The sequence below is a fragment of the Xenopus laevis genome, chromosome 5L (assembly GCF_017654675.1).
Source record: "Xenopus laevis strain J_2021 chromosome 5L, Xenopus_laevis_v10.1, whole genome shotgun sequence".
Lineage (NCBI taxonomy): Eukaryota > Metazoa > Chordata > Amphibia > Anura > Pipidae > Xenopus > Xenopus laevis.
Genome location: NC_054379.1, coordinates 3,272,089 through 3,291,967, shown reverse-complemented (window position 1 = coordinate 3,291,967; position 19,879 = coordinate 3,272,089). Strand labels below are relative to the sequence as shown.

Sequence of the window (19,879 nt, the reverse complement as noted above, 5' to 3'; positions counted from 1 at the left end):
AAGCTGCATTTCACTTGTTGAAGACTAAACGTGGGACAGAAAGGCCACAAACAAACAGCAAGTGAAAGAAGCGGCTGCAGTAAAGACCTGGCAGAGGATTAAACAGGAGCAAACCCACAATCTGCTGATGTCCATGAGTTCAACACTTCAGCCTGTCATTGGCAGCAATAATTTGGAAAACTGGACAGGCAGTCTTGACCCAGACAGTCTAGTTTTTTGAAGCCAGATACAGTAGATGGCAACCGTAGTCTTGTAGCCTATAATAAAGCATTCAGGAAGGATGTCCAGAAACAAACAATGGACCCTGTATTTCAAATATATATTGGGGTCCCCAGTATTGCTATGGTCAAAGGCTTCAAAGCTGAAAATAATAGCGGCACCCATCGTTGTTCCCTTAGCAGATGCTCATGTACTCAGAAGAAACCATCATCAACAGCGGAGGAGGAGACATTTGTAGAGTAGATATTATAAGTAGAAAGGAGTCTGTAAGGTCCAAGCACTGCATGAAAACTCTCCTAATTAACTCCAAAACTTCTATAGTAGACTTTTCCCCCGTGGGAAACCCCTTCTGCTACTCAATAAGTGACACCAGACGTGGCCGTTGCCTCCATCAACCAAAAGTTCTATAAACACTGGAAGATGTGAACAAACCCGGTACCAAAGAACATACTAAAGTATTTCCAATGTGTGTGATATTCAAATCAAATGTGGCCCCTCAATGGACAATGTTAAAACTGCCTCGTTTCTCATCCCAGACGGATTCCATAATCCTTGGCCGCACGTCTGGAAATCATTTATTGAATTTATTCTGTATTAGAGAGAGCTTATGTACTACGTGCTGCATTCCATCCAATGTGTTTCTGATGTATGCCTTTAATTTGGATCAGATTCGAATTTAAAAAAAATTAAAATTTCGAAATTTATCATTTACTGTCTCTTTAAAAATTTAGCTTCAACCATTCGCCATCTAAAACCTGGCAAATTGCTGTTTTAGCATATGGGGGACCTCCTAGAACCTATTTGGAGTCAAAAATCAAAGTTTTTTTGGGGAAAAACTTTGAATGTGTTATTGATGCGCTTACATCGAATTCGACTGAAAACAGACCTATTCGGCTAAAAAAAACTTCAATTGAATTTCGGTTGGCCTTTTTGAATTAGAATTTTGATGTTTTTCAAATTCAAAATTCGACCCTTGATAAATCTGCCCCTTAGAAACAGTTTTTTGCTGTCAGAGCTTGTTGATCAAAAATAGTGATGAGCGAATACATTTGGCAGGTGAAAATTCGCCAGCAAAAAATCCACCATGGCAAAAAAATTTGGGCACGCATCAGAATAGTCGCACGCATAAAAATAGATGCGCATCAAAATTATTTGGACACTCATTGACTTTAATCCATTTGGACAAACAGGCGCGCTTATAAAAATTGACACAGTGTTAAAATTATTTTGATGCCCATTGACATGCGTTTTGTGTATTTTTTGGGGTTTTGTGAATTTCGCGGCGAATTTTTCAGCGAATCAAAACGGGACAAATTCGCCCATCACTAATCATAAAGCGTAAGCCACAAATAATATTTTTCCAGCCTTGGAATGATCTGAGCCGAGTGCTGGAACATCATGGAATGCACAAGTGTTCACTTTCTATAGGTGTCGTCTGTTTAATCCGTTGTTTAAAAAAATCCGAATCCCAGACATTTCCTCTTCCTGATCAGCTATGAAAAAATAGGCAATTTCAGCGGGACCTACGCACTACCGGAAATATTCACTATTGTGTCATCTAAATTCCTAAGTGGAAAGGTTGTGAGTATTTTGTTGTTTTCTTTAGTTTTTAATGATTTACACTATATCTCTTAAAAAAATTCCAACAGGAAGTGCAAAATATTTTCTTTTCCTTTTATGTCTCGGGACAAGCCATTAACCCATTGTGACGCTCTCTATTGACAATTGGAGTCTTAAATGTGTATTCAGGCCTCTTTTAGAGGTGTGTGAGGTTTTTTAGAGGTTTTTTAGACTGAGTTTTTTGGGTTTTTTTGGCTAAAAACCCAAAAAACTCAAATTGATCAAGTTTTCAGCAGGAAAAACCTTGAATTTCTTGAATTAATCAAGTTTTTGAGCGAAACTTACTGAAAAAAACCCATCATGAAGGCTATTAACGTCTTCAAGTGGTTCAAGGGACCTCTGCCATTGACTCCTATATGACCTCAATAGGTTTTAGCTGGAATATTTTCAGATTCGAGTTATTTCCAGCTTCAGGGTATAATCTCTAAAAAAAAATTTTTTTTTTATAAAACCAGAAAAACTCGATTTTTTTTTTAACCTGAAAATTCAAATTTTAGACTGAAAACTGTCCTCGAAAAACTTTTGGGAAAACACAACTCGACCTTTGATAAATAACCCCCTTAATTACCCCAATAGAATTGTTTTTCCTCCTGTCAGGATTAATTATAACTTAGTTGGAGTTTATGGGAGATGGCCTTTCTGTAATTCGGTGCCATCTGGATAAAGGGTTTCCGGATAACAGATGCCATACATGTAATATTACTTTTATTCAGTATATAATATATATTGAATAAAGTACCCCCTCTTGTAAAATATAAGGATATTATAAGTTACCGAGGAGTTTCATGACCATATAAAAGTACGAGGCTGAAGGCCGAGTGTTTCTATACAGGTCATGGAACTCCGAGGTAACTTCTAATATCCTCATATTTCACAACTGGGGGAACTTTATTTATTATAATACACAAGTTTCAATGAGTCATGTGACAGAAATGACATCAGAACTCACCGTTTATACTGTAACTGATGACATCAGAACTCACCGTTTATACGTAACTGATGACATCAGAACTCACCGTTTATAAGGATATAATTTACAAGATATTCATGGCTTTTGTGTATTATATATTAATTATATATATGTTAATTGTAACATTGTTTCTCTACGAATCCTTTTTTTATATCGCCTCGCATGAATGTGTTATTTTGGCATGAGAATATCTGAGGAACGCAGAGCCTCCCATAGGTATTTATACAAATTAATAACAACCTGCAGTTTTCTTCCTGAATTCTTCATCAAACAAGTGGATGTGGAGGAGGACTTTTGGCAGGAATGTAGGAATGCAGGTTGAAAGTTAATATTTTTCAGTTTTATCCAGGCAGGATTCTTTTTGCTCTGCTTTTGATTAAGGTTTGGGTGTCAAATACACCTCCCTCTTCTAATTCAACAATTCACAGGTTCTTGTCTTAATTAGAGAAAATCCAAAAGAGGAAAGTAAGAACAACACAAGCCATAAAATGTGCAAAACTCTGGTTTTCAACAGTGTGGGTATTATAAAATATATTTAACAGGCTGACGTTTTTTGATCTTATCGGCTTTTTTCACTTAGTCTAAAAGAAACCAGATGTTTGGGCTGATCTCCTTCAATTCATTTCCCTAAAGCTGAAAAGAATGCATGCGAGATACGTCATACTCATGCACTCTAAATACTTTATTAGAACTTTATGAAAATAAAACATAAAGACAAGTTACCTTGTGTTGACTCCAGTATGGGGATGGTCTCTGGGTCTCAAGAGAAACCAACAGACACAAGGCTCCATGATTCTCTCTTAAACACTTGCATGAAGACAAACTAAAAGTAACTTCTGTATAGAACCTTCACAGGTGCTACATGATGTTTGTCTCTTTGTAGACTTTACTTTAAACCCCCTTACTGTGTTTCCGAGGATGTGTGTAACCTAAGGTTTGGGACTATTAGACACCAGAAGTCCTTAATTATGACCAAACGTTATTTTCCCAAAAAGCTGCAACTCCTAAAGTGACTTTGAACAGCTTGATTGATACAACACAGGGTGGCGGCAGCAGCACATAATAATTCACTTTTCACCCTGCAGTTCATAGTAATGTCTCTCATTACCTCATAGTAATAAGTCAACCATCGCTTGACTCCACCAAGGTGTGGTGCCACTCACTCTTGTCAGCTGGAATTCCTACTCTTTCTATTTAGACCACCCAGGAGAGAAACCTGTTTTGCACATCCCTTGCCTTATTTATCACTAAGATACATCCTCAGTCTCATGGCATTCCTCTGACTTCTCTCATACTGGATGGAAAATAGCAAATAGCATGTCCTGGAATAGAGCACATGTTAAGATCTAGGTCAAATAAACATCCAACAAGATCAACAGTTGCCTCCGACGATTCCTACCAATGAACTAGCTCAGTGATCTCCAGCCAGTGCCTCACAAGCAACATGTTGTTCATCAACCCCTTGGATGTTGCCTCAAAGTAGAGGCTTCATTTTTGGATTCCTGAAGTTTTGGTTACATAAAAACCATTGTAGAAAAGAGGTTATTGGTGCTTACTAGTCTACTAGTTCATACGTGGGGTCTGGGTGCACATGCCCCAGACCTGCAGCTCAATGTGGTGGTATAAGACCAAGGGAAAAAAGCAGCAGGCACTCACATGGACAGGCAGAGTAAAATGACTGCATTCTTTATTAGTCAAATAATAGACGAACCTCACACGTTTTGTGCACTTAGGCACTTAATCATAGGCTTGCGTAAAAATCAGGTGTAATGCCAAGTAGAACCTCCTGTAGGCAGCCAGCCCACATAGAGGCTACCAAATAGCCAATCGCAGCCCTTATTTGGCACCCCACGGACATTTTGCATGCTTGTGTTGCTCCCCAACTCTTTTAACATTTGAATGTGGCTCATGGGTAAAAAAAAGGTTGAGGACCCCTGGTCTAGCTGAACCAGGAAGGCTAAAGAGTTGGAAGCAGAACAATCAGGGACAAGAAATGCCAAGTCCACCACCCAGTTGCTGGGGAATACTAGGTCTAAGTCATGGATTTGTTTAATGGTTAGTATTCACCCTTGCTGGCAATGTTTTGTGCCTGTTGTGTGTGCAAACACACACAAACAGATTGTACTTCAAGATTCCAAATGAGTACAAGGGCTATTAAGCCACATTAGATGAACATCTCTAGTATCTTCACAGTGATGCAGAAGAAGAAGATCAGGTTGCAGAACAGATGGTTGTGCAGATGTATGGGATATATATATAGATTACTTCCCATACAATTCTGCAACAGAGATAAAATATTACTGTATTTTTTACTTTACCTAGGAAATACAGTTTGCATATTTTAAACCTAAAGTTGCACAACACATATATACACATATATTGGGGGGGGGTGCAGACAGAATGATGGCTGAAAGTATTAGAGCTTATAGCAAAAACAATCAGATCTGAGGACATCTGTTTCGAAGAATAAAACTGTTACATGGCTGTAGTAAATGAGATATGAAGTCATGGTGGGCAACGGAGAACAATGGGGAGCTGCAAGCATCTATTTCATAAAATAATCCTATTCTTCCTGTCTAGACCATAACATCTCACCTACCTGAAGTGCCCTCAGTAACCCTGTTGAGTGGTATGCTGGTGTGGGCCATTAGGAGATGTTTACTTTTTAATTTAAATTCAAATAAACAGTTGTTTTACTTTATATTGGTGGCCCTGTGGATTTCCTAAAGTGCCTGGAGCCTTTTGATAATATTGCTGTTGGGTTCTGCAGCCCTCAAGCTGAGGGTCTGGTGCATCTGGACCACTGTTTCAATGTGGTGAGTTTATCAACACTAGTTATTTGCAGCACCTTCTCTGTTGTGATTGAAACGGGTTTGGTTGTGGTGTGGTGGTGGTCGAGTAACAAAAAAAAAATCAAAAATAAGACTTAAGCAGGATAAGTTAGCTGAGCTAGAGATACCTTTGGCATTGAACCTGGAACCTAACCTTTAATTGTTGGAGGGTGTGTGAAACCCCTATTTTTGGATGTGTTGAAAATTTGCTTGCATAAGCCTACTATTTATGGTGACCCATACTCCTGTCCTAGGAGATATTTAAAACTGGAGTCAAGAGTCTGACTTAAATCCATTGTTGTACGTTGGAAGAAATCAGTGGTCACAGAAAATATGACTATGAGGAAGAGAATGTGCTCACTAACTTGCTGCTTTTAGATAATACTTGGGATCCAGGTGACCTTTATGTTAAAGTCCAAGAATTAGTTGAAGAATGGCCAAATTTCTGACATAATGTTACATAAATAAACAAAATCCTTTCCCACCTGCCCGTATTTGTCTTAATCTCTTAGCTACATTCTCTGGGGCATGAAATACTTTCCATTCTTGTATTGGACTATTGCTAAAGCCTTAAGCCTTAGGTGTCCACTGTAAAAGCCACAACCTAGGGATACAAGGCAGCACGATATATTGTTTCTTCTGTGGTATTCAGGCAACACAACAGCAGAACAGATACAATATTTATTCAATATTATCAGAAGCATCACAACAACCCATCTTGCTCTAGGTCAAGGGTCCCCAAACTGTTTTACCCATGAGCCACATCCAAGTGTAAAAAAGGTTGGAGAGCAACATAAACATGAAGAAAGTTCATGGGGGTGTCAAATATGGGCTGTTGTTCACTATTGGTAGGGCCTAGGTGGGGTGGCAGCCTACAGGAGACTCTGTTTGGCAGTACATCTGGTTTTTAAACAAACAAAACTTGCCTTTAAGGCAGGAATTCCAAAATAAGCTTGGAGGCAACTGGGAGCAACATTCAATGGGTTGGTGAGAAACACGTGCTGTGCTCCTAAATCTAGGAGAAACCACTTGGAATATCGAGAGGACAACGTGAGTGCTCTACACTATGGTTTATGCTGGACACAACCCTGAGGAGATATTTTTTGCAGAGGAGAAGCTTCAAGCAGACCTGTAAAATCTCTCTCTCTCTTGCCTGCATGGCACTTATGGTTGTTCCTTATGTATATAGACTTTTTTCCAAAACTGATATTTCAGGGATTCATTATGGTGGAATGTCAGTCATTTGCTTAACAGCAGAGAACAATGACTACCACTAACACGTCTAGTAGAGGAATAGGATTGATTTACTACCGCTTATTTAGTATGGTTTCTCAGTCCTGCAGCAAACATGATATCTTTAATTATCTGTGACTCTTCGTTGTCCCTGTATCAGAGGGGAAACTCCGTACCTTTGTTTTTAACTCACAAATCCCACCTGTATGAGAGGAGAGACCAAATCCCAGGTTATAATAGAAGATCAGAAGCTTTGGGAAACAGAACTGTGTGATTCTCAATCTCGATTGTTGCTTTAATGGAACTCACAGTAGGATACGCTGCAGATCAATTGTGACCTAGTTCCTGTTATCATTTCTCTTCCTTTCTCATGATTATATGTTTATTTTTCTCTACATCCGATGTTATGGAAACATTCCTCACGTTCAAGTTATGACTCCAGACCAACGCATAGAAACAAGTTCTTCTGTCCTGACCAGCATTTGTCTTACAGGCTGACCCCTCTCCCCACCACCATCATTAGCTTTGTAGGGAAGAGACCTCCAAGAACAACATTCATTTTTAAAGGCAAACGCACACCTCAGTAATACTATATATTATCTAATAGAATTAAGTCAAAGGCAACTGGACATTTAGAGTTTTTCTTGAAGAAAAGATGTCCAGTTGCCTTTTACTTAAATCTACTAAATCCATTATATCATGACCTGGATAAATGAGAATCTTCATAGACACCAGTAATGCTAATACTAGAAATCTGAATATATATATTGTCTTCTATAAAGTCCAGTTGTTGCACAAGGATTAGCGTTGCTGTCTCACTGGGGTCTTGGATGTGTTTCTGACCAGGGCAACATCTGGTAGGGCTTCTATGTTTTCCCTGGGTTGGCCTGGGTTTCTGCTGGATGCCCTGCTCTTTATTTACAACATTCTCATAAGTGTGTGTGTGTGTCCATCTCCCATAGACTCTAATATGATCAAATAACTTGAATTTTTAGAAATTCTTTCCTTTTTCTCTGTAATAACATACCTCCCGTTTTTCACAAGACAGTCCCGATTTTTACAGCTCAGCCGGCAGTCCTGGATTGTTGCTGAAACGTCTCAACTTTCTCTTTGATCTCCTGCACTGAACAACCAGAAAAATACAACTGTAACAATTCAAGATAAGCAGGTCTCTTGGGAAACTGTGACTTGTAGCTTAAAGGGCAATTCACATTCATTAGCAAAATTGTAGTAACACAGAAATGTGTTTTTACAAAATGTTGGGAGGTAGGTTATAATAAAACAGTAAATTGTACTTGATCCCAACTAAGATATAATTAATCCTTATTGGAGGCAAAACCAGCCTATTGGCTTTATTTCATGTTTATATGATTTTCTAGTAGACTTAAGGTATGAAGATCCAAATTACAGAAAGATCCATTATCTGGAAAACCCCAGGTCCCGAGCACTCTGGATAACAGGTCCCATACCTGAAATAATAAAACAGTCGCTTGTACTTGATCCCAACTAAGATATAATTAATCCTTATTGGAGGCAAAACCAGCCCATTGGCTTTATTTCATGTTTATATGATTTTCTAGTAGACTTAAGAAATGAAGGTCCAAATTATGGAATGATCCGTTATCCAGAAAACCCCAGGTCCTGAGCATTCTGGATAACAGGTCCCATACCTGTAATAAAAAAACAGTTCCTTGTACTTGATCCCAACTAAGATATAATTAATCCTTATTGGAGGCAAAACCAGCCCATTGGCTTTATTTCATGTTTATATGATTTTCTAGTAGACTTAAGGTATGAAGATCCAAATTATGGAGAGATCCCTTATCCAGGAAACCCCAGGTCCCGAGTATTCTGGATAACAGGTCCCATAACTGTATAAGCAAGATGTGGGCTAGTGATGTTCAATTGATGTTCAATGTGGGGTCTGTGATTTGTAGGAGATGCTCCATTCTACAGTTATTGGAGTGGATGGTGATCCCTGTTGTTTTGGGGGAGCCTGTATCCTGTTAAAGGGCCATGCACACAATTCAGACGTAGCACATTATAATATGGATTCTGCTCTGGCCTGGCTGCTCTGATTCTGATTTTGGTGTTGTTGAAGGCAGAGGACACCTACAATATATATAATATATAAGATATATATAAGATATATAACAGTTCCTATTAACAGTTGGTTTGTGTGTGTAGGTATTGAGCAGGTAAGGACTGAGGGTTAGTGAAGGGCAGGTGCAAGGATAGGTGACAAACTCGGCTATTGGAGCATAAAATGTGAGTTAGAATATGCAGCTTGTACGAAGGTGGTATATAGTCTATTTGGTGTTAGTTCAATTACACCTAAGAATAGGTCACCGCTGTTACCGTTATATTATATTCGGTATTTGTATAATAACATGTATCAATGTGTGACATGCTGAATTGTACAGTATTTGTATGATTATTTTATTGTGAATTCAACAAACCACGCCTGAATTTAAAAAAATGCAGCTTGTGCTCCCCAGTGACTCAACTCTTCCTACATCTCTAAATTGTTTCCAGAATCTAAATTGCTTCTACTCCCCAGTGGCTTCAGGAGAGTAAGCTCTTCATACTACTTCATACCAGCGCTAAAACCTCAATATAGTTCTGTAATTAAACCCATGGGAATGTATTTGGCTTCTAAATATATATATATACTGTATAGTTATATAAACAGTCATTGTGGGACCTTGTGATAAGGGAAGAAAAGTTGTAGTAGAACAAGAGGACATCAAGCCTGGGTCTTCAGGTGGGAAGTCGTCCATAACATTAACACACAGATAATCATGTTTTATCTTTACTCTCCCTTTAAAAACAAAAACGTCATTGACCAGTCTGTTACTCTGTTGCCCTGGATGTTTAGTCTGTCCAAGATATCCAAGTAGTCTTATAGGAATGAAGCCAATATCATTTCTGATGATTCTGTCTTGCACAGGAACTCCATTGTTGCCATTCTTATATCCCACCAAGTCACATGTAGTAGAAATGTCCTCAAATAGTGTCAACTGATATTATTGTCTATGAGAGATGGCCTTCCTATAATTCAGAGTTAATGGATTTCTGGATAATGGATCCCATACCTGGTTTTTTTTTTTAAAGATACTTCTGCCACTATATTTCCCCTTTAAAAGAGATGAGAGAAGGGTGGGCCGATAGGGTGACATTGATTTATTTAATATACAAATCTCATGGTTATTTTTGTGTGGAAAGCAGCTACAAGGAGAAAACGCTCGCATATGAATAATTTATAAAGACTGCAGCAACAACAGCATTAAGAAGCATTATCTGATAATAACATTCCACAATCCGACGGAGGTTTCTTTCCTTATTTAAACTAAGAACACAATACAGTCATTTGTTGCCTTTGCTGTATACAAACACATACAAAATATATATAAATGCAGTGATGCAAGAAATAGTTATTGTCTACTCGTATGGAGTAGCTTCAATATCCCTTTTTAGTTTAATGGGGTTGTTCACCTTTAAATTAACTGTTAGTATGATGTAGAGAGTGATATTCTGAGACAATTTGCAATTGGTTTTCATTTTTTATTATATGTGGTTTTTTACTTATTTAGCTTTTTATACAGCTGCTCTCCAGTTTGTAATTTCAGCCATCTGGTTGCTAGGATCCAAATTACCCTAGCAACCATGCACTGATTTGAATGAGAACATGGAAAACGAATAAGGGAGAATCTGAATAGAGAGATGAGTAATAAAAAGTAGCAATAACAATAAACGTGTAGCCTTACAGAGCTTTTTTTTTTTTTAGATGGGGTCAGTGACCCCCATTTGAAAGCTGGAAAAAGTCAGAAGAGGAAGGCAAATGATTAGAAAAAACTATAAAAAAACAAAAAAAAATCAAGGCAAATCGAAAAGTTGCTTAGAATTAGGGCTCTTACACATGATCCTTTTTGCCTGCGCTCCCCTGCGTTGCGATTTCTTCCATTCAGCCGCAGGGGAGCGCAGGAATAGACGCAGTCAATTATTGTGAAGGGGGTTGTACTTGAACAGACGCATGTAAGTGCAGAATGCAGGTGAAATGCAACATGACGCGTCCCACCTGCGTTTGCCACTTACACGCGTCTGTGTAAATACAACCCCTTCACAATAATTGTCTGCGTCTATTCCTGCGCTCCCAGCGGCTGAACGGAAGAAATCGCAACACAGGGGAGCGCAGGAAAAACCGCCCGTGTGTAAGAGCCCTTAGCCATTCTGTAGCAAAGTAAAAGTTAACTTAAAGCTGAACCACCCCTTTATAAAAAGTATGTTAAGTATATTGAACAAAGAGGATTACTGGCCCTTTAAGACATAATTATTTAATGGTCTTGTGGGTATGGGGGATATGTTCCATCATTATGGAATTATTTAAGGCACACTGAATGTGAAAATAGAATTTTTAGAAATAAACATGATTTTCAGTCCATATACCAGTGGAATTAGTAGGATTTCCCTGTACTTACATTAAGCAGCCAGAATCAGTTTTATTTGCAATTGCCTCAATTAAGTTCCATGATTCCTGTGATTTATTCCTAGAGCCACCGTATATAACAGCAGCCAATGCTTCTGCTACAGCTTTCTAGTGCTTTCTCAAGACATGCACTTGATTCTTACACACGGGCGGTTTTTCCTGCGCTCCCCTGTGTTGCGTTTTCTTTCGCTCAGCCGCAGGGGAGCGCAGGAGTAGACACAGTCAATTATTGTGAAGGGGGCTGTACTCACACAGACGCATGTAAGCGCCAAACGCAGGTGGGATGCAGCATGTTGCATTTCACCTGCATTCCGTGCATACATGCGTCTGTGTAAGTACAGCCCCCTTCACAATAATTGACTGCGTCTAATCCTGCGCTCCCCTGCGGCTGAGCGAAAGAAAACGCAACACAGGGGAGCGCAGGAAAAACCGCCCGTGTGTAAGAGCCCTTAGTCTACTAGAAAATCATTAAATAAACCCAAAAGGCTGTTTTTAAAAAAAAAGAAGAAAAAAAAAGGCTGTTTTTGCCTCCAATAAGGATTAATTATATCTTAGTTGGGATCAAGTACAAGCGACTGTTTTATTATTACACAGAAAAAGGGAATCAGTTTTAAACATTTGGATTATTTGATTATAATGGAGTCTACGGGAAAATGCCTTTCCATAATTTGGAACTTTCTGGATAATGGGTTTCTTTCCATAATTTGGATCTTCATACCTTAAATCTACTAGAAAGTCATATAAACATGAAATAAACCCAATAGGCTGGTTTTGCCTCCAATAAGGCTTAATTATATCTTAGTTGGGATCAAGTACAAGCGACTGTTTTATTATTACAGGTATGGGACCTGTTATCCAGAATGCTCGGGACCTGGGGCTTTCCAGATAACGGACCTTTCCATAATTTGGATCTTCATACATTAAGTCTACTAGAAAATCATATAAACATGAAATAAAGCCAATAGGCTGGTTTTGCCTCCAATAAGGATTAATTATATCTTAGTTGGGATCAAGTACAAGCGACTGTTTTATTATTACACAGAAAAAGGAAATCATTTTTAAATATTTCTATTATTTGGATAAAATGGAGTCTATGGGAGAGGGCCTTTCCATAATTTAGAGCTTTCTGGATAACGGGTTTCCGGATAACGACTCCTATCGCTGTAATTGGTCCATTTAGCCAGCCGTGCAATGAAATTTCATGCAACCAATATATTTAACAAAATTCTCTGCAGTCACCTTTATGCAATCGGGGGTGGGGGATGGGAATACGTTAATGACTATGCGGGGGGACGACTATTCTCGTCAATTGTTCCATCCGAGCGGAGGAGTAAATGTCTATTGTTATCTACTCCCACTCAAACCAGAGAGGAAAAGAAATAGCAGATATACGTCAGGGAGTAGAAAACAGCCCAGAATGTGTGAGGTTAAAAGAAACCAAAAGCAGCTGCAGAATAAGAAAAATAATGAAATATTGAGACATTGAATTACATGAGTTTAGTACATGTTACGGGTCAAGTGCAGTGTGCAAAGTGCAATTTCAGCCAAAAATAGGCGTGTTTTTTTTTTTTCTTACAAATCCAGTGCAATTGCAGGTGCGCAGGGAGTTGCAGCCGATTTAGTTGCACCCAGGGCAACTTTCATTAAAGGTGAAAATGCGCTCCTTGCAATTCCCTGTAGTTGCACTAGGGCAGCAGCTCTTGGGAATATATTTTTCAAAGAAATATTAACCCCCCCAGCTGCCGCAGGAGCCTTTGTGCTAAAATTCAGTGATGGAACTGGTGGGGTGAGGGGTACAGGGCCCATTGCAGTGAAAAACTGGGATGTGTTGTGGCAGTGACATCATGCGCACCCATGTGATGTCATTTCATGTGTTGGGGGTTCTTTGGGTTGCTCTGGACCTAAATACAGCCCTGTGCTCCTCCCTGCCTTCCTTTGTGAATTGAGCACTACTGCACCTACTGACACAGGGGGGCACTGGAACTACGACCCCCTCCAGACCAGGCAGTAGCCCCAGAGTCCCTTCCCAGAGTCCCTGCTGTGCCCTGTGTCGATTGCTGCAGTTCAGTTGTGCGACAGAATAGGACTCACGTGTCACTCACACACGTACAGACCAGGCCGCAGCTCCAGGGGTGTCTCAGAGCAATGGCTGCCGTTCAGTTGCATCAAAACAATAGGGTGCTCACATCCCTCGCACCCCAAACACTGGAAATGACACCAAACAGTCATCTGTGCCCAATATCCACGCACGGCTGCTTTAATTGTGCCAAATCAGGCACAAGAGCATTGCCCCTTTGTGAACCATATGACGGCAGAAAATTTCGGAAAGACTTATACATTGTGACCTGCCCTTTACTCACTGTAGTTGTACACGCACATGCGCTCTATAGGGCACTAACAATGTGTATGGGGCACACACCATGCCAGTCACACACACCGACGCCATAAAAACTGACCGCACCTCACATGCCAAATGTCACCTGAACAACTGCACTGTGGGTAAAAAATGGCATTTTGCTGGTATAAATGAGCCTAAATTCTACATCAATAGGCTCAGATCTGGGCCCAGTGCATATGTCATATTGGAACAGATATAAATATTTGCTGCTACTAATATAAAAGGATGTTGCTGACAGAGTAATTCCATGCCGTTGGGTCTCCCCTGGGGTGCGGCACATTGCGGCTGCAGGGGGATGATTATTAGAAATAGATGATCAATCAGTAGATGATCAATCAGCAGATGTTCAACCAGTAGATGTTCAATCAGTAGATGATCAATAAGTAGATGATCAATAAGTAGATGATCAATCAGTAGATGATCAATAAGTAGATGTTCAATCAGTAGATGATCAATAAGTAGATGTTCAATAAGTAGATGATCAATAAGTAGATGATCAATCAGTAGATGAGTAAATCAATCAGTAGATGATCAATCAGTAGATGATCAATAAGTAGATGATCAATCAGTAGATGATCAAAAAGTAGATGTTCAATAAGTAGATGATCAATAAGTAGATGATCAATCAGTAGATGAGTAAATCAATCAGTAGATGATCAATCAGTGGAAGTTTGAAGGGATCTCAGTCGGTGTCAGATGGCTCCATCATTGAGCAGATTATTGGGGTTCTGTTTATGATCCGGAGAGTCATCGTTTGTACAGAACCAGAGTGAGAGGCTACAGAACATGATCTCTGCGGTATCTCACTTATTTCTGGCACCGTCTGACCCAACATCCTGAGAAACTATAAGAGCTCATGAATGTTTTATTACATTCTACATTTCTACTGACTCCTTCTCTACCAACACAGTCTGGATTAAAGGAAAACTATTCCCTCTCCATCAGCAGCTGCATTCATTACATTTACTACATATACTTATATAACATTTTTAGGAGGAGGCTACCTGGATAATATCCGTAATTCACTCATAGGAAAAGATTGGATCATTGTTGTCTGTGTCCAGTTTTGTGATGGTTCGGAGGCTCATATGTTTATAAAGGGAACTTAGTGATCAGGATTATAAGAAATGCTGAACCTCTTCCAACATGATGTCTAGTAGAACATAAAGGTATAAGGAGTTACATGACCTTTGTAAAATGACTCCACCTGCAGCCTTGTGCCTTTATTTGGTCATTGGGCCCAGCAATCAATACTAATAATAATCATATCACCCCATTATCACTGTCACCACTGAAACACCATATCCAGCATATATACAACCCCCCCCCGTGTAACAAACCAAAAACTAGCTTACTCAAAGGCAGCCCAATTTCATCAATTTAACCCAAAATAGCTGTCTCCTGTTGCCCCATAGTCTTGTTCCACACCCCATAGTCCTGATCCAAACCTCTAGTCCTGTTTCACACCCCATTGTCCTGTTTCACACCCCATTGTCCTGTTCCACACCCCATAGTCCTGCTCCACACCCCATAGTCTAGTTCCACACCCCATTGTCCTGTTCCACACCCCATTGTCCTATTCCACACCCCATAGTTCTGTTCCACACCCCATATTCCTGTTCCACACCCCATAGTCCTGCTCCACACCCCATAGTCTTGTTCCATACCCTATAGTCTAGTTCCACACCCCATAGTCCTGTTCCACACCCCATAGTCCTGTTCCACACCCCATATTCCTGTCCCACATCCCATAGTCTTGTTCCAAACTCCAAAGTCTTGAACCACACCCATAGTCCTGTCTGAAGCCCAATAGTCCTGTTCCATTACTTGGGACCATTACTTGGGACTTGCTCCAGCGCAATCTCTGACCAAACTATCACTATCCCTGGGATTTTATTTTCATATTCTTATAGGAGTTGTTCACCTTTGAGTTAACTGTTAGTAGGATGTAGAGAGGGATATTCTGAGACAATTTGTAATATGAGTAGCCAGGAAGTGATTTCCCAATTCTTGGGGGCCAGTCAGTGGCCGTACAGAGAGATCCCTACGTTCTGTCCATTGGCCTCACACAGTCCCACAATCACTTCCACTATTTGTCCTCCATCTTTTTAGGGTATTTTTGTACCTCTTACTTTGTCTTTGGATTTCAGTTCCAGTTATATTCACAGACTCACTGATTGACTGGAGGAAAAATAATGTCTTTATGTTCTCAACTGGGGGGGGGTCACATCACAAAACCCCACTCAGTCTCGCACATCCAAAAACTGGTTTTCCATCAGTGAACGCTTATTCCACAGTGTCCCTTTGTTGTTTTTCTGAATCGCAGCCAGATATTCGCCTTTCAGCCTTTATTTTAGTCTCTCATAGGCGCCATTGTTACAGGGACTCCATGGATATCACCCAGGCTTCTGTACTATGAAAGGAATATTGTTATTCTCTAACATATGAATTTCTATGAATGTTTCCCTACAGGGCTTGGAAATATCTGCTCGGAGAGAAAGCATTTCCCCTTGTGCTCTTCTGTTTCTTGCCCAATTTCTGCTCAGGAGGCGCCACAAGGTCAATCACTAACACAAAATGCCCCCAAAGCAAAAAAACACTGTACATTTAGGGGCAGATTTACTAAGGTTTAAATGGTAAATTTGAATTTTTTGAATATTCTTTCTTGGTCAAAACTCAAAATTCGAATTTAAAAGCACCAACTCAAATTTGCGCTAGCATCAATTCGCCAAGCGAAGTGAAGTTGCACTAACGTTGGCTTATTTGCATATGGCGGGACGTTAAAGTTGAATGGACGTATATGTTGCAGCAAATACATTACACTACACAAGTTCAGGGAACCTTAATAAAATAAAATAAAGTTGTTATATTGCCCTACACATGAGCCCAGTGTATAGTTTAGGTGCCATGTGTCTGAGGTGGCGAAGACAAGTCTGGCGCAAGAGGTAACGTTCAGTCGAATCCGCATCTTAGTGAATTTGAGTATTTACGTCCATTCGCCAGAGCGCAACTTCGCCTGGCGTTAGTTAGCGAAGTACCCCTACAGTCTATCCCCTTCGCTAGCGAAGTTACGCCATTGTAAATTGGCGAAGTACCGAATTTTCAAATTGCCGAATTTTCACCAGCGTTAGTCACTTCGCCCTTCAGTAAATTTGCCCCTTAGAACTTACACATAGTTGTGCCGAACGTTAGTGGAGAACGTTAGTCCCTCGGCCCAGTGGGTTATAATGAAGAAGCTACATGTGCACCTACTGACACTTGGAATCCTGGAATTATCTCCACCCTGGATCTAGTGCTAATCCCAGAATTCCCATAGTGCGTTGCTTTAACAGCCGCTATGGACTTGGAATTATGATGGAATTCTGGAAAAGAACGCTACGTGATTGGTATCCATGATTGGTCATAAATGAGGCTATGATTGTCTCCCCCAGGAAAGCAGGTCCTGTGGACAAAAGGAATGTCAGAGAAGCTAAAGTGCAAGGGGCAAATTCACTAAGCCGAAGCGCCGAACACTAGCGTTAGTTCGCTAGCGTTTGTCATTTTCGTTACTGCGCAAATTCACTAACGAACGCTGGCGTAGTTTCACTAGTGTTACTTCGCACCCTTACGCCTGGCGAATTTTCGCTAGCGACGTAACTACGCAAATTCACTAACTTGCGCAGTGTACTGAACGCTACCTTTTACGCTAGACTTCCTTCACCACCTCAGACCTGGCGAAGCGCAATAGAGTAGATAGGGATTGTTTCAAAAAAAGTCAAAATTTTTTCTAAGTCCCAAAAAACGCTGGCGTGTTTTCTACATTATGGGTGATAGGCTGAAAAAGATCGAAAAAATTTTTGGGGCTCCCCTCCTTCCCCCCTACATTTCCTGACTCATGGCAACTTACCTAGACAGTGGGCACATGTGTAGGGCAAAATAAATTTTTTATTTGCTGATTTGAAGGTTTTCTAGGCATTTCTAGTGCTGATACGTATTCCTCCATTGAAATTTGAATTTGGCGCCGTATGCAAATTAGCCTTCGCTAGCGTAACTTCGCTTTACATAGCGAATCAACGCTAGCGCAACTTCGCAACCTTACGCTACCCCTGAGTGCAACTTTGGATTTTAGTGAATTTGCGGAGCCCTGGCAAAACTACGCCTGGCGAAGTGCGGCGAAGTTGCGCCTGGCGCAACTTCGCATCTTAGTGAATTTGCCCCCAAGAGTACAGTTGCCCATAGCAACCCATTATCAGTTCACACTTGCAGCCTCCAGGTTGTGATCATTTGTCTTGTTAAAGCAACACCTTTTGTCTTTACAGGAAGGCGTGGCTGAGCAAGGTGGGCAGTCCAAGCTCACGGATCAATCGGACAGACTTTAATGATGAGAAGGAAATCCCCAAGCTCCAGTATAACGGCTTCAACACCAGATACTGAATAGGGAAAACTTTTATTTCAATGTGTTCGTGTCCATTGTGCGTCACTCCAGCCCCCGGAAATAACTAATATTATTATTATTAGCCGCCGCCATGGACCGAGGTGGGACATCGTGTCTACAAAGATAACATTGGGGCGTATTTACTACATTTTCTCCTTGTGTGAGGTCAGCTGTGTTTTATAAAGCCATAGAAGTACTGGTGTGTGGCTCAATTGTTTGACAAAAGTCAGAAAATATAGATGAATAATGAAAAAGTACAAAATCAAAAACACAAGAATATTTTTGAAAGATGGTCTCCTACCAGGGTAACCCCCAGTCCAAGGGTTTGTCATATTATTGGGAAAACACAAAGAATTCTGATGAAGTGAGAGGTCAGTAAAGCAGAAGCCAAAGGTATTTTTATAAAAGTAAAAAAATCTTTATTAGGACATATGTAGGCCTGATGCGTTTCGTGCCTGAGGTGGGCACTTACTCATAGGCTAGTTCATAGGCTGTCAGCTGCCACAACAACAATAAACATTCAAATCTTAAAACCTTAAAGGGATCCTGTTATCGGAAAACATGTTTTTTTCAAAACACATCAGTTAATAGTGTTGCTCCAGCAGAATTCTGCACTGAAATCCAGTTCTCAAAAGAGCAAACAGATTTTTTTATATTCAATTTTGAAATCTGACATGGGGCTAGACATTTTGTCAATTTCTCAGCTGCCCCCAGTCATGTGACTTGTGCCTGCACTTTAGGAGAGAAATGCTTTCTGGCACGCTGCTGTTTTTCCTTCTCAATGTAACTGAATGTGTCTCAGTGGGACCTGGATTTTACTATTGAGTGCTGTTCTTAGATCTACCAGGCAGCTGTTATCTTGTGTTAGGGAGCTGTTATCTGGTTACCTTCCCATTGTTCTGTTGTTTGGCTGCTGGGGGGGGAAAGGGAGGGGGTGATATCACTCCAACTTGCAGTACAGCAGTAAAGAGTGATTGAAGTTTATCAGAGCACAAGTCACATGACTGGGGGCAGCTGAGAAATTGACAATATTTACACCATAAAGAAATGGTCTACTTGGGGGAGGCAATAATTTGTCTTGTGCGCTTGATAAATTGGCAAATACTGGAAAAATTTTACTTGGCAAAAAGATATGAATGTTCAACAACAAAAAGGAAATTTGCCAAAACTTGTCTTTTAGTAAATTTCTGGTATTGTGTTGAGTTTTTGGTGAAAATCCTCCAAATTTTAACTTTCACCCTTTAGCAAGTTATGCCCTTTATCATTTCCAAGATTTAACGGTTTATCCAAAACAATCATCTAACCGTCCAAGGGTACTTAATATTTATCTGATTTGGAAAAACAGCTCAATTCCTCCAATGTAGATAATATTTATTTTGCTTTTTCTAATAATGACAGTGTGTGAATACTTTGTTCTGCGTGTCAGTTAATATAAATGAGGCCTCGTGCAAGTTTAAAGTGTGTGCAGTATGGGCCGCAAGGTCCCACTAAGAGGGTGCCAATAAGGCCCAATGACTCGGGAGGCCCATTTATTAAAGGTGGAATTTTAGTGGTATCAGAGCTTTTTGAAACCATGATTTCTGCAAAATCGCGAATGCCATGAACGTTATTAAAAGATACAAATACAAAAAGTATGAACGGAAAAAAGTGCAGAAAACAATAAGAATATATATGAAACCTCTAAAAATTTTATTTTTTCTGGTAATTA

At 40.0% G+C, this 19,879-nt stretch overlaps 1 protein-coding gene across 2 annotated transcripts in view; it reads left to right on the top strand.

Annotated features, from left to right (window-relative positions):
- Positions 1-18,367, top strand: part of LOC121393595 (acylphosphatase-2) — a 38,913-nt gene extending 20,546 nt beyond the window's left edge. The window contains exons 4-5 of one of the 2 annotated variants that reach the window (XM_041562447.1): positions 16,230-16,316; positions 18,056-18,367. In XM_041562447.1, coding sequence (XP_041418381.1) covers positions 16,230-16,316; positions 18,056-18,170 — 202 coding nt within the window. In that variant the 3' untranslated portion in view covers positions 18,171-18,367. The remainder of the gene's footprint in view (positions 1-16,229; positions 16,317-18,055) is intronic. The other variant, XM_041562448.1, reaches the window with a different exon arrangement.
- The last annotated feature ends 1,512 nt before the right edge of the window (positions 18,368-19,879 follow it).